Source organism: Dermacentor variabilis, chromosome 3 (genome assembly GCF_050947875.1).
Source record: "Dermacentor variabilis isolate Ectoservices chromosome 3, ASM5094787v1, whole genome shotgun sequence".
In the NCBI taxonomy this organism is placed as follows: Eukaryota; Metazoa; Arthropoda; class Arachnida; order Ixodida; family Ixodidae; genus Dermacentor; species Dermacentor variabilis.
Window position 1 is genome coordinate 152,832,433 of NC_134570.1, and position 24,267 is coordinate 152,856,699.

General features: G+C 48.1%; 1 protein-coding gene across 1 annotated transcript in view; it reads right to left on the reverse strand.

Moving 5' to 3' along the window:
* The window catches only part of LOC142574814 (neprilysin-2-like), a 44,368-nt gene continuing 20,101 nt past the window's right edge, over window positions 1–24,267 (reverse strand). The window contains exons 3-5 of the mRNA XM_075683824.1: window positions 9,972–10,318; window positions 1,775–2,857; window positions 1–427 (exon numbers count right to left, since the gene is read on the reverse strand). Of these exons, the coding sequence (XP_075539939.1) occupies window positions 1–427; window positions 1,775–2,857; window positions 9,972–10,318 (1,857 nt within the window). The remainder of the gene's footprint in view (window positions 428–1,774; window positions 2,858–9,971; window positions 10,319–24,267) is intronic.

Here is a 24,267-nt window from a genome sequence, read left to right on the forward strand (position 1 = left end):
CTAGCCATTGGCGTAGCGCCCATACTTGGCGCCCGCAACGTCCCGTGGAGAATTTTCGGTCTTGCCCGACGAGTCGAAGAAGGTGCACTTGTTCTTGGGGTTCATCGGCGAACCGAGTGGGCACCGGAAGGCCTTGGCGAAAGACCGGAGGTTCCTCAGAGGCACGTTGCAGAGCCTCTGCGCGTCGCGGTCTCCCGTCGGTGCTCCCAACACGTGGCAGTAGGTGAGGAAGAACACCTGGTCGTCGGTGTAGTCCTCCAGGTTGGGCAGGTGCATCACGTCGACGTTGGCCTCCAGGTCCGCGGCTGCGGCGCGCTTGTACGCGCGGTAGGCGGTCTCCAGAGCGGGCATGTGCGGCATCAGCTGGAGTCGGCCGTCGCCGCCCTCTCCGGCAGACGCGGTGTCTCCCACGGAGTCGCCGGAGGGGCTGCGATGGGAGAGTGCGTGCGCAAAGAAAGGTTCGACAAGCTTCGGGCACAGAGACGAGCGCCGAGCGGGCCAGAACTTGCGTACGCTTTTCCACGGAATTCTTACGCAAATGGCAGGGAAGTGTTACGGAATCAATCACCGCGACGCCGCACGGGTGTTGATAAAAAAAAAAGTGGATTTATTCGACTTAAGCCTTTCAGCTCGGACGGACTCTCTTGACCACGAGAATTTCCGCACCGGACAGGCAGAGGATTGGAAAGGAAGTAAGGTCCGGCCTATAAGGTGTGGCACAATTGGTCCTTAGGATCGATCCAACTGTTAAAATGCGGAAGGAGTGAAGAGGCAAAGAGGACAAAATCGTTTTGTCTGACTCGTCACTGTGTGCCTCTATGGTGGTTTTTATTTTAAGGAAGGTTAAAATGAGCACTTGAAAGTATTAGAGTTCGGATATTTATTGCGTATTACGTTCTCCTGTGGCGAGTGCAAGGGCAAGGCATGCTTCGACGGAGTTTCACGGACTTAAATATTACCCTTCAATACCGTATGCCGAGTCAAATGTTCTCGAAGCAAAGCGAAAATGTGGGAGAGGAACAAATCGTAAGGCGGCACAAGAGACCCGACTACTCAGCGTCAAGTACGGCGTCGTCGTGCGTTACTCCCACATGATAAATTCAAAATCATGTTATATGGAACCTGGGTTGCCTGCTTTTGCTATGCTTAAGGCAGCCCGACTATCGCTTTAAAGGCGTGCTACGATCCCGTTGTATAGCGTGCTCGGCCTAAACAAGCCCGTGGGCAAGCCCGGAGCAACATTAATAAATAAAGAACGCTAACCACTCGATCCAGCTGCAGTGTCGTCGGCGAGAACTCTTGGGACTCGATGACGCCCCGTTAAAAAATCACTGAAGAGAAATATCCTTATACTGATAGCGTCAAGAGTGCACAGGATAGAGGATAGACCATCGCAAAAAAAAAATCAACAAAAGCTGCGTGTGTGTGCTTCATTGTTGATTGACTTTCTTAGCTGAATTTTTTAAAGATCAATTCCTACCAACTAAACAACTTTCAGTTATTTTATCTGTATTAATAAAAGCTGCAGTTGGACTGCATATTTATTACCTCCCCGACAAAATATAATAAAATATGAGATAAAGAAGCCGTGTTTTCCTTTCCTTATTTAACAGAAACTGGGTAAGTATACACAACACTGCGTTGTACAAAGGAGTGATTTCTAAGTGCACGCCATATGTAGGAATAATCGCTACAAAGTGAGGTGCATTGTAACAAAGTCTGCCTCTTCTTCGCATGGCCTGTCAATGCCGGAGGGAATGAGAATGCTGCTCGCCTCGTGTGGTCGAACTTGCACGAGACCTTCTCCTTGTACACGGCCGATTTGGCGGACCCCCACCAGGCGCCGCGTCGTCCCTCGTAGTCGATGAGAGTGCCGACGTCGTCGAAGACGCGGCTCAGCTCGCGTGCCACGTAGGAACCCAAGCCGCCGTAGTTCATCGCGTACGTGCCGTCGGTATTGTACAGCGGCGCCTCCAGGGCTGCCAGGGAGACCCGCAGCGAGTTGGTATAGTAGAGGTACTCGGCCGGCCTCGCATCCGCCTGCTCGAACCGCCTGCGGTAGACGTCTTCGTAGCGGTCGCTGCCCAGGTAGCCGCGGAGCGTCTCGGAGAAACGGAAGAAGTAGCCGACGAAGCTCGCTTCTTCACCCGCGTTGCCGGCCGCCGCGTCGAAGTCGCCGAACAGGTCAGTCACCCCTTCGGCGCCGAAGAACGCGTCATCCGGCAGTACGTCGAAGGTCAGGTTGGACAGCTTCAGCTGCGCCTCGCGTAAAGCGCCTCGGTCGATCCAGGAGAGACCCTTGAGACTGTCTCGCACCGTCTCCACCAGCACGCCCAGGAAGGCGTCGAGGGCGGCCCGGTGGGTGGTGTTGAAGCGCCGGCGCAACCAGCCCGCCGCGCTGCGCAGGCCGAGGCGATTGTCGACGAGGTCGATGCAGGCGGCCCTCCTCGACAGCAGCTCCGAGTGAGCCTTGGAGAAGCGCAAGCTCGGCGTCTCAGCGGCGGCCCACAGGAAGTGCTCGACCAGGAGCCACGCCAAGCCTTCCAGGAGCTTCTCGGGCGCCCCGGCGTACGCGGCGAAGAGCGAGTCGAGCGCCGAGAGAAGGCGGCCGCTGTGCGCCACGACCGTGTCGTTGGCGTCCACGTGAACGCTGCTGCCGGCGAGATTTTTCACGAGCAGTTCGTACCAGAGGTCGCCGCTGACCGCGGTCATGTGGTCCTCGAAATCGCGTAGACGGAACCAGACCTGGTCGCGGTCCGCGTGCGACGACTGCGCCTTCTGGACCACGCTGTACAGGGCGTTCTCGGCCTCTCTCAGCTCGGCCAGGTCGCCAGTGCACGAGTTTGCCTTCAGCACTCTGCGAAATTGTTTTCTTATTTTCGAAAATTGAGCTGGCGAGCCACTACAAAAACTAGCGGTTTCGCCTGGAAGGCGAAGCATTGATAGTGACAGCAAAGTATTAGACAACCAAATGAAAAAAAGATTAGATCATGGGGTTTTACGCGCTCAAACCACGATCTCGTTATGAGGCATGCCACAGTCAAATGAAGAAACGTTCGTAGCTTTATAGGCAATATAAATTACAGTAAACATTTACGTACTCATTAAATCAGCAAGCATTTTGTTATACGCACGCGCAGGTGAACGTGAGATCTCACACGATGACCCCGAAACGAGCATTCACTGTCACGACCCCAGCACGATGAAGAGCAACGGTAGCGGGAAGCAAAGGCTTCGTGCTGCCTTTGGGTGTCACCCTATGCATTGTTGCACTTTGCAAAAATGAAGTATACCCTGTACTGCTACCTTCAAATTTTAGCAAAATTATGGTATCAGGTGCGCGCCGGAGACGAAATCATTTGGGTTAATAACAGCAGCTTTATTAATTTCTCTTTTATTTTGCAATATGCGATATCGTGAGGCGAGAACGTCTAGATGTTTTTCCAGAGACTAGTTGTGGGCCCATGTTTTCATACAAAGAGAAAATACACTTCACACAAATGTACAATCTTCTTTGACGCTGAATAAGAGAGTATATGAATACAAACTGTTGGACATAGGTTATTAGAATGACTTCAGCGTGGACGCATGTACCCACAGCATGAGAACTCCCGCCACAGTTTCTTGTTAAGCAAAAAGATAGAAAAAAAGCTTAGAGCCATGTCCGGGTATGCATTCTACGAAGATCTTGCTTGGTACTTTCACGAAGGCTAATGACTAAGTCGCTACACTGCTCTCCGATTACGTGCTTCCTGGCGAAAGGTAGTTTGGTAGTAGTGGTGGCGTAGTAGTAGGGCACTGAAATAACTCGGTCTTGGCTATTAATGAACCATTTTCAAAAATTCTTGGGGGTAGAAAGCGCCTACGAGGGCACTTAACTTTCAGCGTATAACCAATATTTGCTATGTGGCCTGCTGAGGGGACTTTTAAAGTGGTCCAAACTTAAGCTCACCGCGTATCGTGTCATAACGCGACGGTTAAAATGCACAATGATCGGAGCCACGGTGCCGCGACCCCAGTCCCTTTCACTGCCTGACCTAAATATGGCAGCTCCGTCCATGTTATTTTAGGCTAAAGAACTCAGGAGTACCTGCCCCTTAACCACGTAAAGACATTTCATTTCATAACATAATCTGTTGTGTCTGCTTATTATCTTCTACAAAAGGGCATAACACTGGACAAGATAATATATTGATGACCGGCCGATCTGCTTCCATTGATGTCGCATCGGCCACGTCGATCGTCACTGCCGCAACCGATGGCCACCACCTCCTCGGACATACGCCGCCGCTTATTCCTGCACCTTTGGACCTTCCGTTCCCTATACCGCCCGCCATGAATCCACTGCCGCTGATACTCCTGCTCCGAACCTTCGCTACAGCCGCTCGCCCTCACCCCGACGCCATCATTCTCGTTCGCCCCAACCCCGTCGCTTCTCTACGCCGCCTATCGCCTCCCGGATCCAGCCGGAAAACTAGGCACTGCAGCTTCTGGAGGTGAAGCTGCGTTGTCGACCCTGCCCTCAAATCCTCTGCTCACGTTACCCGCGATCCGAAACCTGCTTGACGTTGACGGCTATCCTGTCACGGCACTCATCGATACAGGAGCACATCTTTCTATTATGAGTGCTGCCTTCCGCCGACGTGAACGAGCTCCTCACCCCAGCGTCGGCACGCGTCGTCCGCGTTGCGGATGGCGGTACTGTGCATATCATCGACATGTGTACGGCACGCGTCAGCATCGCCTGCCGCCACACTCCTGTCCTCTTCACCGTAATTGCTCATTGCCTCCACGACCTCATTCTCGGCCTTGATTTTCTCTCCGGCCATTCTGCTCTTATTGACTGCTCTTGAGTTGCCGATGCCCGCAGAACCTTCTGACGCACCCCACTGCCGCTTACGCTCCACCGGCTTTCTTCGCCTGCCGCCAAAGTCCATAGCCTACATTGAACTGTTGTCTTTCCCACCAGTTCCTGATGGCGAGTACCTCGTCACTCCTCTGCCCAACATCCCAATACAGTATGACGTCACCGTGCTTCACAGTATACTTACTATTGCTGCGAACGGCACTCACATGCCTGTCTGTAACTTTGGATTGGCAAAGCAAATACTACCGCAAGGTATTTGCCTTGCCACCATTGATTGTCTCGGCGACCAATACGTGGCAGCGTTATCGACCGATGGTTCTCGTGAGCTTAGCTTGCCCCTCGCGTTAGCCTCGGGCGTCGATCCCAACATAAAGAAAATGGTTGCGACGGACCTGTCCTCTACGCAGGCTGAAGACCTTTGCGAAGTATTATCGTCCTACCTCGATATTTTCGACTTCGACGATCGCCCTTTCGGCCAGACGCTCGCGGTCAAGCATCGGATTCTTACTGGCGAAGCTGCGCCTATTCACCGACGAACGTATCGAGTTTCTGCGCCGGAACGCCGAGTAATTCAAGATGAAGTGAACAAAATGCTCGATAAAAACATCATTGAGTCTTCATCGAGTCCCTGGGCGTCACCTGTGGTGTTGGTTAAGAAGAAGGAAGGCACGTGGCACTTCTGTGTAGACTACCGTCATCTGAACAACATTACAAAGAAGGACGTCTAACCGCTCCCACGTATAGACAACGCCCTTGACTGCCTGCACGTTTCCAGCTATTTCTCGTCTATTGATCTTCCTTCGGGATACTGGCAGATTGCTGTTGACGATATGGACAGAGAAAAAAACCGCGTTCATCGCACCTGATGGCCTATACCAATTTAAGTAACGCCGTTTGGATTATGCAACGCCCCTACCACCTTTGAGCGTATGATGGACTCCTTGCTCCAAGGTTTCAAATGGTCCACATGCCTCTGCAACCTCGACGACGTCATCGTCTTCTCGCCAACGTTCGACACTCATCTTGAGCGACTCACAACTATACTTGATGTATTTCGAAAGGCGAAGCTACAACTTAACTCGTCCAAATGTCGTTTTGGCCACCGACAAATTACTCTTCTGGGCCATCTCGTTGACGCTTCCGGAGTACAGTCTGATCCCGACAAAACTCCCGCTGTCCGAGAGTTTCCGGTTGCGAAGACAGCCGCAGACGTTCGAAGTATTGTAGGGCTGTGCTCGTACTTTCGTCGTTTTGTTCCAGATGTTGCGACAATTGCTAGGCCCCAAACTAATTGTTTGATTTTGAAGAAAGGCGTACAATTCTCGTGGAGTACTGCAGAAACCGCTGCCTTCTCTCGCCTCGTCACTCTTCTAAACTCACCACCCATTCTCGCCCACTACGACCTTGATGCCCCTACAGAACTACGTACAGATGCCAACGGTCATGGCTTAGGTGCCGTCTTAGCCCAGCGTCAGCGTGGCAAGGATCGCGTCATTGCTTATGCGAACCGCCTCGTAACACCATCGGAGCGCGACTATTTCATTACCGAACGAGAATGCCTTGCTGTTGTCTGGGCGGTTGCGAAGTTCCGTCCTTACCTTTACGGTCGCCCTTTTTCCGTAGTCACTGACCATCATGCTCTCTGCTGGCTCTCATCGCTAAAGGATCCTACAGGCCGGCTTGGTCGATGGGCTTTGAGGCTACAAGAATTTTCATATTCCGTGGAGTATAAATCTGGCCGCCTGCACCAAGACGCTGACAGTTTGTCACGTTACCCTGTTGACGACTCTGACTCCTCCAATATTGAAAATGCTTCTTGCGTATTCTCTGTATCTCAGCTGCTTCAATTCGCCGACGAGCAACGCCGTGACGCCTACATCGGAGCACTCATCGACCGTTTGGAACACTCTCCGGCCGATGCTACTCTACGTATCTTCGTCCTCCGCGACGGTACTCTGTACCGTCGTAACCTTCATCCGGACGGCTCTGAGTTCTTACTTGTAATACCTAAACACCTCCGCTAAACCGTTCTAGAAGAGATTCACGACGCACCAACGGCAGTATACCTCGGCGTATCTCGAACCTATGACCGTGTACGTCGCCGTTTCTTCAGGCCGGGCCTTGCCCGTTCCGAACGACGTTACGTCGCCGCTTTTGAACTTTGCCAACAACGCAAGAAGCCTTCCCAGCTCCCCGCTGGTTACCTGCAGCGGCTCGATATCCCTGCCGAGCCCATCCATCGTGTCGGCTTGGACCTTCTCGGCCGATTTCTGGAATCCACATCAGGAAACAAGTGGATTGCAGTCGCGGCGGACTACGCGACCCGCTACGCCATAACCCATGCTCTTCCAGCCAGTTGCGCAACTGATGTTGCGGTCTTCCTCCTACATGATATCATTTTGATGCATGGTGCTCCGTGTCAAGTGCTAACAGACCATGGCCGTATGTTTTTGGCCAAAGTCATCGACGACATCATGCGTGCCTGCTCAATACGGCAAAAATTTACCAACCCCTACCACCGCCCAAACGAACGGCCTCACTGAGCGCTTCAACCGCACCCTTACGGGCGTGCTATCCAAATACGTTTCCGACGACCACCGTGACTGGGACCTGGCTCTACCTTACATTACCTTTGCATACAACTCTTCCCGTCTCGAAACTTCTGGCTATTCCCCGTTTTTTCTCTTGTATGGCCGCGAACCGATGCTACCACTGGGCCCTGTGCTTCCGCCGTCACAGTTTGAACTAGCGATTATGCCCGTGATGCAATCGCCCATGCTAACCATGCTCGCCAACTTGCACGCGCTCGTCTACAAGTCTCTCAAGGCAAACCAAAGCAACGCTACAACCTCCGTCACCATGATGTCCATTTTGTGCCCGGCAGCTTCGTGTTGCTTTGGTCCCCTTCGCGTAAAGATGGCCTATGTGAAAAACTCCTTTCTTGTTACACAGGTCCATATCGCGTGCTCCGCAACGTGACCGAGGTCACCTATGAAATCGTTCTAGCCACGCCCACGACGTCCTCCGCTGTGACAACCAGTGGCATTGTCCACGTCGCCCGACTCAAGCCCTACAACTCTCCACGCGCTTTGGATATTTAACAGCACCGTGACGGTGCTTTTGCCGCCAGGGGGGGGGGGAGAGGGTAGTATTACGATATCATCGAGCGATGCTCAAGAGACGAGCCGCCGCGAGAACGACGATGAAGTTGGTCGATGCGCTTGGCGCGAGCGAGTGTCGGCGCGGCTGCCTGGCTCCAGTGTAAATAGCCTGTAAATAGCCTCCTCTGTACGTGTCTTTCCACACGCAACAATATTAAACAGTTTAGCATAGGGCTACCGTCTTACCGTTAACGATACCGGCTGCCGCGACCACGCATGAGCAGTGTTTACCGGGTTCCGGTAAGTTTACCGGGACGTTCTCATCGTGTGCAGTATTTGCACAGCAAGGCGGTGCAGGGCATGGAGGAGAGACACAAAATAGGAGGGGCACTGACGTCACGTTCTTGAAGCCGGAAGTGCAGCCATGTTGGTGTGCCATCTCCATTTCCACCTCCCATCAGCTCGGCAGAACTCATAGGCGCCAGCTTCGAATTTTCATTGCTACGATCCACCGGAAGTGTGTGCTGCTGACGCGCGTCAGAACAGAGCCTACGAAACTTCTGTAACAGTTTTAGTGAAGCAAGCGCGCTCCTGTGTTTTTCTGTGGACCATTGAAGACGACAACGAAGACCCGCGCTGTGACTACTTGAGTGTGTGCGTTACTGGCTGACACTCACACTTCACAGAGCCAAAACAAAACTTTCAAGCTTACACGCCCCATTCCAAAGTCAGCTTGTCTCGCGAACCGAACGTGATGTGAGAAAGACACGGGCCGAAAAATCTCACTTTTCAGTGGCCGAGAGCAGCAGGGAGAACAGCAGCGAGAGCTTCAGGAGCGCAGTTGCTATGGCAACGTTGACGTTTGGGGTACCAGTCCCACCGCTCCTTTGCGAAAAATAGCCCGTTACCTCCGCCATACTTTTTCCAATACGTCCGTGCTGGCCGGGGCTCTCCTACGCTTTCCTTCCTCCATGGACCACTAGGCAACCTACCCGCTTCAATACTAATTTGCCGCGTTACTTGCACTCCGTCGTACAGCAATAAATTACTTATAAGCTGTCTGTAGTGTCATCTAGCATTGAGTACAAAGTATAAGCGCTTTATTGTTTGTAAAATTCTGATCGGTTGTTTGTTTTGACGCTTCTAGGCCTAGAAGGACGCTTGAAGAAAATAGCGCTACGAAGACGCGGACTAAAAGAGGAACATGTACGACGGACAAGGCGCCTCGTTTAGTCCGCGTCTTCGTAGCGCTCTTTTCTTTAATTATGCAAAGCCTGCTCGCCCACATCAAGCTTCTGCTGCTAGAAGGACGGCACAGAGACGGAAAAAAGTGTCAATTTTCACCTAACAGATGGCGTCATATGACTGTACAACATAGTGTTTTTTTAAGTAGGACGTTGATCAACGCTGGGTGCTGCGGTGCCATCGGTTAGGTGTAAATCGAGGCACTTTTCTGCCTCAGTGCCGTCCCTCTAGGCCCAGCATCACCAAAGCAAACAATGGATCTCAATAATAACGAAACAAACAACAGTGCTTGCATGTATATTGCACCGAGGCGCCACTGATAGCCACCTAGCGGCCGCTTTTGACAGTACGAGTACGCTAGGGATCCAGTAGCAAACGACAACACTTCGCCTCAAGTATGACTTAAGTTTGCGACTGTCATTTCTCCATAGTTCGGGTGTCAGACCGCTGCTTCAGCGGCGACAGCTGGCGGAAGAACGCGGACCCGTGTGAGAACGGATATGTGCACGTTTGGGACAACCTCCAGTCCGCATGCGTGCCAGGCGCGTACCGCACATGCGCAACGAAGCCCAGTCATACGAAGTGGAGCTCGTGTTCATAATTGTTTATTGCATCAGCTAGCTCTTAGCACTCGCGTTAAATTGCCAACAAACGTGCGTTGGAAGTATAGAGTCTTGATTGTTCGGCTCCTTTCTTTGCCTCTGTACGATTCGTAGCACGCTATTGCAAGTGTGCGGAAGTGGCGACGCCATGTATACCTGCAATGGTCGGCCACTATTTGCTCGAAGGTGCTCGTGCGCTTGCTCCTCTGGAGCCTGTGGCGCTTGTTCAGCGTGCCCCTGTCGAGGAAGATGATGCAGCCTGGCCTCCGCTGGTCGACCCTGATGCGCACCGTGAATAGCGGGCTCACGTTCCAGCGCAAGGCCAGGCAGAGCAGCACGTCGAGCGGGTGCGCCGTCGCCGTCTGGCGATGCTCGGGCCAGAGCAGTCCCAGCTCGCGCTTCCAAGCCGCGAAGCGGGCCACTGCCGCGTCCGTGTGCTTGCCCTTGGGATCCACGCAACTGGCGAAGAAGGCTGCCGCAGACCCCGCCACGCAGCTGGTATCCTGGACGCGCGTGGAGCCGATGGTAGTTGCTGGAGCGTTTTGACGAAATCTTAAAAGCAGTGACAGAGATGGCAAGGTGTTACAATATTATACGAAGCGGGGCTCACATGTCTATGGGTAGCTGCATATATATATATATATATATATATATATATATATATACAGCAGTAAATGTGTATGTACCGATGACACATCCGAGTGGTCGCCCTCGCGGGGTGCAGTTTATTTACATCCGGCTAGTCGTAGTCGAGCGCTCCGAACACGTCCGCGAGTACGGTTATCTCGAAGCACCGCACTCCATTCAGAGGCGCGCTCTCACTCTCCTGCTGGCAACGCGACGTAGATCAGACATAATTTCGATCATGTGATTCCGCCGACTGCTCTTGGGAGCAGCCGAACGTTCGTGTTGGGCGAGCTTTTGTTTTGCCCCAATGTCGAGAGGCATCCACGTATAGCTGTAAGCCGAGCCGGATCACGGTACGAACCATGCGAATAAGCCGTAACTAGACACGTCGTGCATAAAAGTTGTGCTAATTAACATTCTGAGAAATCAGCTAAGGAAACGTGTCTATAATGTGGAGTTGAAACCAAGCACAAATGAGTTTACATTTATTTAGCATGAATCTCATGCTGGGGGGTGCTCCTCTTTAGAGAAATCCGTCCTCAATATATGACCGTGAAGTGCTCTGACATTCAATTTACCACTTAGCGCTTCACCATTCTACAGTGCTCACAAGTGTCAACTGAAGCAGTAGATACTTTTGTCACCATAAAATTGAACCTAGTTAGAAGCAAACTTTCTTTTTAAATAATATAAAGAACGGCGTACAGTCAACTTGAGCGACTGAAGTTAGTGTTGTGCAGAAATGACTGTCATACATTTATTTCGTTAATAAGAACTAACTATGCACAATGCTAACTATCCATTATAAGACGTATATTTACTTGAAAAGCGTGCACGCTGCTTCCGAATCACCGTGTGGATATATGTGTGTAAAAATGATGGGGTTTTACGTACCGAAACCACTTTCTTAGTTAATTCGGGTTTAATGGCGCAAAAGCGACTAAGGCCATGCTGCACCAGCCACAAGATAGTAGGAATTCAAATGATGATGATGATTGAAGTTTATTGGCGCAAGGGCACCTAAGGCCAAAGAGCGCCAGGACATCTGTTTTGTTTCAGTAAAATTGTGAGTTTAGTGCTATGACTTAAAATAGAGGCTGTATAGAGGCCTGCACGTTAGACAAATCTGCAAATACTAGTGGATGAATTCTAAAATAATTGCGAAAATAAATATAAGGCCTTAAATATTTATGGGCACACGTGATAAATTATTGCGGATTGCCCGAGTCCCTTGCCGTACAATTCTTGCTTACGCATGAAGTGCAAGAGAGCTCAGACATACTTTTGTGCATCACCTTTTGTGATGCACAATATAGTTTTGACCAAATACTTTTGTGCATACTTTTGTGATGTGCACAAAATACTTTTGCGCACATCATACTTTTGTGCATTGTGCCTCACCTGTGAGGCACAACCTGATGGTTAGGATGATATGAGATAATGTCTAGAAAGTTAACTTCTGCAAGATAATTAAGCACTCCTTTAAAGTTAAAAAATGCATCCTCTGATAGAAACATTGAGGGATGAGGGGGTATATGATTTGAGAAAAGTTCCCTATAATGAGCCACTCGCTCTCGGTGAAGTTGAGGACATTGAATGAGGACATGTAGGACGGTTAGGTTATCACCGCAGCGTGTGCACGTCGGTGGGTCAGTTGCAGTCAAGAGGTATTTGTGTGTGCCGTAAGTGTGTCCTATTCTGTGTCGTGCCAGTGTGACTTCGGTGTGTCTATCAAGCTTCAGTGGGAAAGATTTGGTTAACTGTGGTTTAAGCAGGTGGAGCTTATTTTTAATTTCCTTGTCCCATTCAGCTTGCCAATGATTACGGAGCGTCTTTCCTACCACAGGTTTCATGTCTACACCAGGTATCCAGCTTACATCAACGGTATTCCGATGAGCCGCTTGTCCAGCATTTTCGTCCGCCATTTCATTGCCTGCGATCCCAGAGTGGCCTGGCACCCAGCATATAACAAGAGCTAGGTTTTGTTTATACGCTATGTGAATGTTTTTAGGGAGCATGTTTAATGCAGGATTTCGGCTTGCTTTGCAACAGGACAGGGATGTGACAACGCTTAAAGAAACTGTGTATATTATACACATTTGTATTTTGTGCTGTACTATATGCTACACAGTTATCAGAATACCGTACGCTTCCACTGTAAAGATGCCGCTATGTTTATGTAAGGTTTTAGAGTTGGAGAAGTTTGGGCCATGGGCTGCACATGATACCGAAGTTGCAGACTTTGAAGCATCAGTGAAAAATGTCATAGATTTATAGTTGTCTTTAAGGGCCAAGAAATGTTGCTGGATGAGGGCATTTGGACAACTCTTTTTGTTAAGTTCTGTAAAGGATAAGTCACAGGAGACTGTACATTGCTCCCAAGGTGGGATGGGTTCAGCATTGTCACTTAGCTGCAGATCTATGAAATCTACTCCGACTTTTTCTGCAACAGATTTTACTGTTAACGGGAACGGCGGGGCATGTGAAGGCCTATTTAAATACAACTGACATGTGGACTGATCACTTATGAGTGCTTTGCATGTATGTTGTTTTAGGGACATGGTTCTTATTGCATAGGTGACTCCGAGATATGCACGCTGATAATTCAGTGGCCATTGATCCGACTCTGCATAGAGACTTTGGACAGGGCTCATACGAAAGGCACCAAGTGCTAAGCGGATACCTAAGTGATGTACAGGATCGAGTACTTTAAGTGTTGTCTTTGAAGCCGACTGGTATACAATACATCCATAGTATATGCGGGACAACACAAGGCTTTTAAAAAGAGAAAGGAGACAGTGTCTACCTGTTCCCCACGACTGGTGAGATAATATCTTTAAAAGGTTCATAGTTTTAAGACATTTCAGCTTCAAATGTTTTATATAGCTTAGTATCGAAGATTACACCCAGAAATTTTTGTTCCTTTTCTATTTATCAGGCTTCTCCCATGCATCGTAATGCAAGGGTCCGGACATACCCCTCTTCGTCTAGAAAACGGAACACAGGAAGTCTTTTCTGCACTGAATTTAAACCCGTTTTCGTCTGCCCATTTCGTGAGCCGATTGACACTCAACTGTACCTGGCATTCACATATTGATAAGTTGCAAGATTTAAAGCTGATTTGGATATCGTTCACATAGACAGAATAAGACACCATGGGTGGTATAACAAAGCGGAGAGAGTTCATTTTCATTATAAAAAGTGTGCAACTTAGCACCCCTCCCTGTGGTACACCGTTTTCCTGAATAAAAGTGCGTGATAGTACATTACCAATTCTTACGTGGAACTTTCTTTCAGATAAGTAATTTTGCAAAATGTTCAGCATACTACCACAAATTCCATAGGACGACAGGTCTTGCAGAATACCGTATCGCCAGGCAGTATCATATGCCTTCTCAAGATCAAAGAATACAGATAGACAGTATTGGCTATGTACAAATGCATCACGTATATATGATTCAAGGAGAACAAGATTATCGGTTGTAGACCTCGCTCTTCGCAAGCCAGATTGGCGAGAGTCCAACATACCATTATATTCCAAAAAGAACACAATGATGATGATGATGTATGGGGTTTTATGGCGCAAGCGCCAGGTATGGCCAAATAGCGCCATGTCTGTGGTAATGAGTTTGCTGTGTAATTATGACTACTGTGAAATTGGTGTGACGTGGTTGTAAAGGGGCCTTAAAATATACGCTCTAAAGTGCGTAAAATCTGTATAATAAAATTATGGCGATGACCTATCACTTGTACTATGAACATTTAGATGCATTTAAAAGAATGATACGATAGGTAAAATATAGCAGATTAAAAGAAATGCCAGAGCACTACTGCCTCCTTAGAGCCCTTGAAGCACAAGGACCTGGAGGCATGTGCTATTCAAAACAATTATCGCAGCGGGATCCTCTGGAGCGAGGATGCTCTACGAATTGAATGGCCTTATAACGTGAAGAACTACATCCTTTAAGAAGTCGAGGACTGCCTTGGTGTTAAAAAGCGGTTCCTTACCAAGAAACATAGACGGGTGTAGAGGGATGTAATTACGGTATGCAAGCGGAAAATGTTTCTTTCTTTCAGGTTCGGCTTTCCGACACTCCAAGAGGACATGGAGGGCGGTCAGCCTCTCACCGCATCTCCCACAGGTTGGAGGTTCACTTCCAGTAAGTAGAAAATGATGGATCCCAAATGTGTGTCCTATTCTGAGGCGACAGAATAGGACATCGGTTCGCCGAGATTTTGTTGGGGAGAGCCATAAACCTAACTGGGGCTTTATAACGTGCAGTTTGTTATTTGTTTGCGCGTCCCACGTGCACTGCCAGTGATTTCGCAGTTTATTTCGTAAGAAAGGCCTTAGATCTGTGACAGGCACATCAGCGGTAGGGTTAACAGCTTGCGATGTGATTGACGTGGCCATCTCGTCCGCGAGAACGTTACCTTCGATTCACCTATGGCCAGTGACCCAGCATATTATGATATTCTGGTTAGATCAGTACGCTTTACATAATACCGAATACAGTTCATTGAATACGGGATTTTTATGTTTGTAGAGTGACATTAAGGCCTTCACGACGCTTAGAGAGTCTGTATAGATCACTGCTTTTGAAAGTTTTGATCTTCTTATATGCTTCACAGCAGAGAGTAATGCGTAGGCCTCGGCCGTAAAGATGCTTGTTTCCGGATGCAGTACACCGGATTCCGAGAAGGATGGGCAGACGGCTGCATAGGATACCCCGGCATTTGACTTCGAAGCGTCTGTGTAGAACTCTGCGCAGGAGTGTTTGTACTGAAGTTCTAGGAAATGCATTCTGATTTCGGCCTCAGGAGCATGCTTTGTAACTTTTATAAAGGATATGTCACATTGTATCACCTGCCACTCCCAAGGAGGTATGATGATGATGATGATGATATGTGGTTTTTAATGGCGCAAGGGCCAGTTATGGCCAAAGAGCGCCATGCCCATGTTAATGAGTTTGCAATGAAATCATGAGTTCGATGAAGTTGGTGTGACGTGGCTGTAGAGGGGCCTTAAAAATGTTCGCGCTAAAGTGCGCAAAATCTGTACAATAAGATTATGGCGATGTCTTATGACGTGTACTATGAACATTTAAGGTGCATTTAAAAAGAATGATACGATGTGTAAAAATATATATGGTTATAAGATATGCGAGAGCACTGTTGCCTCCTTAGAGCCCTTGAAGAACAAGGGCCTGGAGGCATGTGCTATGCAAAACTGTTATCGCAGTGGCATCCTCTGGAGCGAGGATGCTCTACGAATTTAATGGGCATATAACGTGTAGTACGGCTTCATTTAAATAGTTGAGGATTGCCTTGGTGTCAAAAAGCGGTTCCTTGCCGAGAAACATAGCCGGGTGTAGAGGGATGTTATAATGGTAAGCAAGCGGAAAATGTTTCTTTCTCTCCGTTTCGGCTTCCCGGCACTCCAGGAGCACGTGGAGGACGGTAAGCCTCTCACCGCATCTGCCACAGGTTGGAGGTTCACTTTCAGTAAGCAGGTAACTATGGGTGCCAAATGTGTGTCCTATTCTGAGGCGACAGAATAGGACATCTGTTCGCCGAGATTTTGTTGGGGAGGGCCAAAAACCTAACTGGGGCTTTATAACGTGCAGTTTGTTATTTGTTTGCGCGTCCCACGTGCACTGCCAGTGATGTCGCAGTTTATTTCGTAAGAAAGGCCTCAGATCTGTCACAGGCACATCAGCGGTAGGGTTAAGAGCTTGCGATGTGATTGACGTGGCCATCTCGTCCGCGAGAACGTTACCTTCGATTCCCCTATGGCCAGGGACCCAGCATATTATGATGTTCTGGTTAGATGAGTACACTTTACACAATACCGAATACAGTTCATTGAATACGGGATTTTTATGTTTGTAGAGTGACATTAAGGCCTTCACGACGCTGAGAGAGTCTGTATAGATCGCTGCTTTTGGAAGTTTCGATTTTCTTATGTGCTTTACAGCAGAGAGTAGTGCGTAGGCCTCGGCCGTAAAGATACTTGTTTCCGGATGCAGTACATCGGATTCCGAAAACGATGGGCCGACGGCTGCATAGGATACCCCGGCACTTGACTTGGAAGCATCTGTGTAGAACTCTGCGCAGGAGTACTTGTGCTGGAGTTCTAGGAAATGCATTCTAATTTCGGCCTCAGGAGCGTGCTTTGTAATATTTATAAAGGATATGTCACATTGCATCACCTGCCACTCCCAAGGAGGTAAGAGCTTGATTATGTCCATTAAGCGATGCTCGAGGAGTGGGATATGCATTTCATGACTAAGCTCCTTCACACGCAGCGAAAAAGGCTGTCTTATTGAGGGGCGATTGCTGAAAAGTGTAGCGCACGTCATATCGGTAACGGTATCAAAACATGGATGTTCAGGATTAGAGCGTACTTTAAGGAGATATGTAAAGCTGATGTATGATCTCTGTAGATGGAGAGACCATTCATTGGATTCAGCATATAAGCTTTCAATCGGGCTTGTTCTGAAAACGCGCGTGGCTAAGCGGATACCTAGATGGTGAACAGCGTCTAGCATCTTTAGCGCGCTCGGGGCGGCAGAGTTATATACCACGGCACCATAATCTAATCGTGACCGGATGAGGCTCTTATAGAGATTCATTAGGCACTTCCTGTCACTACCCCACGTAGTCTGGGATAGAAGTTTCATTAGGTTCATTGTTTTCAGACATTTTTCTTTAAGACGTTTAATGTGTGGGACGAATGTGAGTCTATTGTCAAGTATAACACCTAGAAATTTGTGCTCTTTGTTTACAGGTATCTGTTGTCCACACAGTTCTAAGCAAGAATCCGGAACCACGCATCTTTTTCTTGTAAACAAAACACAAGAACTCTTATGAGGATTGATTTTAAATCCATTTTTCTCTGCCCACCCTGACACCTTGTTCAAACAATGCTGTACCTGTCTCTCGCACACTGCGAGGTTACAGGATTTGAAACCTATTTGAATGTCGTCCACATAGACCGAATACAATATGGCCGGTGGTAAGGAAGCACGAAGTGTTGTCATCTTAACAATAAATAGTGTGCAACTGAGCACGCCACCCTGGGGCACACCAGTTTCTTGTGTAAAAGGACGTGACAGCACATTGCAAACTTTAACCCGAAAGGTGCGATTTGACAAGTAGCTCTTTATTACGTTTAGCATATTACAATGAATGCCCATTTCCGATAAGTCTCGCAAGATCCCGTATTTTCCACGCTATGTCATACGCCTTTTCCATATCGAGAAATATCGATAAGAAGACCTGTTTATGTATAAATGCGTCCCGGATATTACCTTCAATACGTACAAGATGATCGGTTGTGGAGAGCCCTTCTCGGAAACCACACTGATAGGGATCAAGCATATTGTTCTGTTCAAGGAAATGGATGAGTCGCCGATTTATCATTTTTTCAAATACCTTACACATGCAACTTGTGAGGGCTATCGGGCGTTAGCTTGCCACTGAGGAAGAATCTTTGCCTTGTTTTAAAACAGGGACCACAATGGCTTCTTTCCATGTGGTCGGAAGGTACCCTGCGTCCCAGATAGTGTTGAAAAGTGTAAGTAGTGTAACTTGCGTGTCATTGTGTAAGTTTTTCAGCATTTCATACATGATTCTGTCAGATCCCGGGGCAGAGCTCTTGCATGCGCTCAAGGCAGCTCTCAACTCTGCAATACTAAAGGGGCGGTTGAACGGTTCATTCTGCCGACACTTTCTTATGAGTGGCTTGCATTCTTCTATTTGTTTATATTTGAGAAAGGGTTTTGAATAATTGTTGGAACTTGACACGCTCTGAAAGTGCTCCCCAAGTGAGTCTGCTTGTTCAAGCAAGGTATCGCCTTGAGTGTTTACCAGGGGGAGTGAATACGTTTGTCGTCCTTTTATCCTGTTAACCCTGTTCCAGACTTTCCCCTCCTCTGTATAACAGTTGATACCCGATATAAACTTCTGCCAACTCTCTTTTCTGGCCTGTCGGCGCGTTCTCCTGCCTTCGAATTTTGCCTTTTTAATGTTAATAAGATTCTCCGCAGTGGGAGAGGCACGTAGCAACCCCCACGCTTTGTTTTGTTGCTTACGGGCGGTCCTACATTCATCGTTCCACCACGGGACGCACCGTTTGCATGCGAAACCACTTACTTCAGGTATGCATATAGTTGCGGCATCTATAATGAAGGCTGTAAAATACTGCACAGCAGCATCGATTCCTGAAGAGGACATGTCATTCCATGAGATCCTGGTGAGAGTTCGGAATTTCTCACAGTCGGCTGTATCGATTTTCCACCTAGGAGCCTGTGGTAGACGCTCGTTTTCTTTATATGTTCTTAGTAGTATAGGGAAGTGGTCGCTCCCGTAAGGATCGTCGTTAAGAGGAAGCTTTAGCTCGGGCCCAACTCCGACGCGGCCTATTCAAATACATGTAAAACGCAAAAACGTTTTTATGAGATAACCCCTGGTCAGATTTTGATGAAATTTGTTGCATTTGAAAGAGAATGTTAAATTCTAGTGACTGTTGGAAGCCAAATTTCGATGTAGGGTTTGAATTTTCTTAAAATGATTTTCAAATATTTGACCGTTCGAAAAAAATAAAAGCACAAAGTTTACAAATTCATAGCTCTGCATCAAGGACTGATATCGCGGTTCTGTAAACGGCATCCATGAGATCATTCAAAGCGGACAAATTCAATATGTCATTTTACATCTTATGTGAATTTTTTATGTTGGTTACAACGGTTTTGCAAAAGTTTTATTTTCCTATGATTAAACTTTTTTATATTCATGTGATGATGATGATGATGATATGTGGTGTTTAATGGCGCAAGGGCCAGATGTGGCCAAAGAGCGCCATGACAAGTGGTGATGTTGGCGATGTATTATGGAGATGTGACTTGGCTGTAAAGTGGCCTAAAAATAGTTGCTGTAAAGTGCATAAAATCTACGTGATATAAAATTATGGCGATGACTGATGACGAATACTATGAACATTAAAATCCATCGTAAAAGAATGACATAGAATTGAAAGTATATGAGATGGTTAAAATAGCTGGAGCACTGTTGCCTCGCCGGAGCCCTTGAAACACAAGGGCCTAGAGGCACGTGCTATACGAAAGAACTATCACAGCGCCATCCTCTGAAGAGAGGAGGCGCTACGAACATGTGGGGCTAACAACATGCAATACAACATCTTTCAGATAACTTAAAAGTGCATTGGTGTCAAATAGCGGTTCTGGGCCGAGTGACATTAATGGGTGAAGGGGAATGTGCTGCCGATATGCTAAGGGAAAATGTCTCTTTCTCTCAGATTCGGCTTCCCGACACTCCAGGAGGACGTGGAGTACGGTCAGCCTCTCCCCGCATCTACCACAGGCTGGAGGCTCACTTCCGGTTAGTAGAAAATTATGTGTGCCAAACGTGTGTCCTATTCTGAGACGACAGAATAGGACATCTGTTCGGCGTGATTTTGTAGTAGAGGGCCAGAATCCTAACTGTGGTTTTATCAGGTGGAGCTTATTATCTGTTTCCGCGTCCCAGATGCGTTGCCAGTGATCTCGCAGCCTCCTTCGCAGGAAAGGCCTCAGATCTGTGACAGGCACCGCAGCGGTAGGGTTAACCGCTTGCAATGTGATTGACGTGGCCATCTCGTCCGCCAGAACGTTACCTTCAATTCCCCTATGGCCAGGGACCCAGCATATTATGATATTCTGGTTAGATGAGTACGCTTTGCACAAGACCGAATATAATTCATTAAATACGGGATTTTTATGTTTGCTGAGTGACATTAAGGCCTTCACGACGCTGAGAGAGTCTGTATAGATCGCTGCTTTTGGAAGTTTCGATTTTCTTGTGTGCTTTACAGCAGAGAGTAGTGCGTAGGCCTCGGCCGTAAAGATACTTGTTTCCGGATGCAGTACATCGGATTCCGAAAACGATGGGCCGACGGCTGCATAGGATACCCCGGCATTTGATTTCGAAGCGTCTGTGTAGAACTCTGCGCAGGAGTGCTTGTGCTGGTATATTCATGTGTAACATATCAATTTTGTCCGCTTTAGATGTACTATTAGATGCAATTCACAGAATTGTATTATCATTTTTAGTGGTTGAGTTACAGAGTTGTAAACTTGATAGTTTCATTTTTTGAAAATTTTCGATTTTTGCCAATTTATGATAAAAAATTGACGACCTAACTGAAAAATTCGAAACCAACAGTCACTAGATTTTAGGTTTGTCTTTTAAATGCAACCAACCTCGTCAAATTTGGTAAAGTGGTTGCCGAGAAAAACGAATTCTCCTTTTACATGTATTTAGATAGGAGCACCCGAGCTAAAGCTTCCTCTTAACTTCCCATTCAAGTTCAGACAGTAGTGACGGGGAGACTAGGCTAAGATCTATTGAAGAAAATGTTCTGTTTGCAAGAGAATAGTATGTCGCTTCCTTCTTATTCAAAAGACAAGCACCAGAAGCGAAAAGGAACTGTTGGACAAGACGTCCTCGCGCACATATACGCGGGTCGCCCCACAGGTGGTTGTGTGCATTGAAGTGGCCCAGAACAACATAAGGTTCTGGCAATTGATCTATAAAGGACTGAAATTCATGTTTAGTTAATTTTTAATGTGGGGGTATATAAAGCGAGCAAATAGTGATGAGTTTGTTTAGTAGAACAACTCGCACCGCCACTGCTTCAATGGGCGTTCGTAGCTGTAAAGGTTGACATGCTATACTTTTATGAGTGAGAATCGCAACACCACCCGATGATGCGGCATCATCATCGCGATCTTTGCGAAACGTAACATACGTACGGAGAAAGTTTGTGTGTTTGGATTTTAAGTGTGTTTCCAGTAAACACAGCACTTTTGGATTATGTTTGGGGATGAGTTCCTGCAAATCATCAAGGTTTCTAAGGAGACCTCTGATGTTCCAGTGAATGATTTGTGTATCCATATTTAATGTTAAATAAGTGCTGTGTGTACGGAAAGGGAGGTGATGCCTTAGGTTACAGAGCTCTTTCGAGGCCCTGTAACGGGGGTTCTGCCATTTCTGGAGCGTTCGAGGGAGCCTCGCCGCTCCTTAGGCGCTTGGTGCGCCTTTAGAATAGGGGTAGTGTCCATTGCCTCTTGTGAGGCGCCGGACACGTGCTCTTGCGAGCGAGATGTTTCCCGAGAGAGTCCCGCCTTGGAGGGCAGGACCCCAGCGCCCACCAGCCCGGAGGTCGATGGGGCTCCCTGTGGGATTTGGCTGCGCCGGCTGTTGCCAGCGCTGGAAGGGGCCGGGGAGGTTGGGGCAGCCTCGGCTGCGCCCACCTTCGGGGTTGGTAGTCCCTTCTGCTCGGTTGGTGGAGCAGCGATAGCTGCGACCACCGTGGGGGCAGATGGCGTGACTGCCGCCTCACTGGGTGTGGGACGGACAGCCGCCGGAGACCGTTGTGGCGCTGCTCCCTGACGCGCCACATCGGCAAAGCTTTTCTTGGGCAGGTATGAGACCCGCCTGCGTGCCTCCTTGAATGAGATATTCTCTTTTACTTTGATAGTTACGATTTCTTTTTCTTTCTTCCAGGATGGACACGACCGAGAGTACGCGGCGTGCTCCCCATCACAATTTACACAGTAGAGAGAATTCTCACAAGCTTCAGAGGACTGTTCATGCGCGCTGCATTTCGCACAAGTTTGGCGGCCTCGGCAGCTCTGCGAACTGTGGCCAAAACGCTGGCACTTGAAACGTCGGAGGGGATTTGGCACGTACGGTCTTACACGGAGCTTGATTACCCGGCCTCGATTGACTCTGGCAGAATACTTGAGCCGAATGTGAGTATAAGGGGTTTGGTCCCTATTTCCTTGCTGTCACGCCTGATCTTAATTCTTTTAACATTGATAACATTCTGGTCACTGAAGCCCTCCAAGAGTTCATCCTCAGTGAGCTCCAGCAAGTCATCGTCCGAGACAATACCGCGGCTTGTGTTCATCGTACGGTGCGGGGTTACAATTACTTGGGTTTCCCCAAATGACACTAGTTTTGTCAATTTCTCGTAATGTTTCTGATCGCGGAGTTCCAAGAGGAGATCACCGCGTGCCATCCTCGACGCCTTATAACCTGACCAAGGACTTCAGTCACTGTCTTAGAAACAAGGAATGGTGATATTGTTCGAACCGGTTTAGCTGGTGTTTCAGAGTGGATTACGTGAAAACGAGGGAAGGATTCTTTTTGCTGACCAAAAAACTGGAATACTTCATCGATGCGCCCTCTTTTCTGAGGGCGATCAAGAAGGGGAGGGAAGGAGGTTGCCATAAAGGGATTGAATTTTCGGCAATAACGCCAGCCACCCACCGTGGAGTCCTACAAAGGGACGCTACAGGGACTGTAAGAACAGGTCTTGTAAACGCCAGCTGTACGTTATCACTATAACAAAATATGAAATAACCTAGGTTGGCTATTCATACCGGGTTAACCCTTGCTGCCTCGAAAAAATGGAAGTAAAAGGAAGCCAGGAGAAGACAGGAAAGGTGGAAAGTCAGAGAAAGACGAAGGCTAGAGGGAGGGAGAGAGACAGGAAAAGGCGACTGCCGATTCCCCCGGGTGGGTCAGTCCGGGCGTGCCGTCTACGTGAAGCAGAGGCCAAAGAGGTGTGTTGCCTCCGCCGGGGGGCCTTAAAGGTCCTAAAACCCGGCATCGGCTCAACCCCCAGGATCCCTTTTTCCCCGGACACGGCTAAGCCGCGCACGGCTACACGCGGGAGGGTCCAACCCTCATGTGCTCGGGTACGTGGTGTCGCAACACACCAAACGCCTGCTGACGCAGACGCCCCTGCCGGGCAGAAAGAACACAAGGCGACGGTTAATCATTTTTTCAAATACCTTGAGCAAGCAGCTAGTGAGTGCAATTGGTCTGTAACTGTTAACTAAGGAAGGGTCTTTGCCGGGTTTGAGTATTGGTAGGACTATTGCTTCTTTCCAAGATGCGGGTATATGACCAGTAGCAAATATCTTATTGTAAAGGCCTAAAATGCAGTTTAGGGTCTCATAAGCCAGATTGTTGATTATTTCATAAGTTCTTGTGTCAGAACCTGGAGCCGAACTACTACAAGAGCGTAGGGCAAGCTTGAGTTCATGGAATGTTAACGGTCTATTGTACCCTTCTAATAACTTGTTTGGACGCAGAGGAACATTTTCTGCTATTCTTTTATGGTTTAAAAACTTTTCAGAATAATTTTCGGAGCTTGATACTCTCTGAAAGTACTCACCAAGAGTGTTTGCTTGATCCTCTATTGTATTGCCAGAGCCAGGGATGAGAGGAAAGGGAATTGCACGTTGACCTTTTAGTTTACGTACCCTGTTATATACTTTACTAACATCCCTGTATGAGTTTATTGAGGATACATAACGTGACTAGCTTTCTCTTTTGGATGTTCGGCGGTTGCGGCCTCCATTTGCTTCGCACCCCTTAAATTCTACCAGGTTTTCTGTGGTTGGATAGCGAGAAAATCGACTCCATGCTTTGTTCTCGCATTTCTTTGCAGTTTCGCAGTCTCTGTTCCACCACGGCTTTGGATTGACTTTATCTGTGCAAGACTGAGGTATGCAGTTTTTAGCAGAACAGAGGATATGTTCAGTGATGTAGCTTGCCAATTCCTCTATACCTAGGTGGTCCACATCTTGCAGGCAGAGTTTACATATGTTTCTCAATTTCGACCAGTATGCACTATGAAGTTTCCACTTTTTGGGGTAAGCTTGTCCATCGTGCCACTTTATTGTTTCTAGGAGTGTAGGGAAATGATCGCGCCCATATGGATTACTGATAACTCTCCCTTCCAGGTATG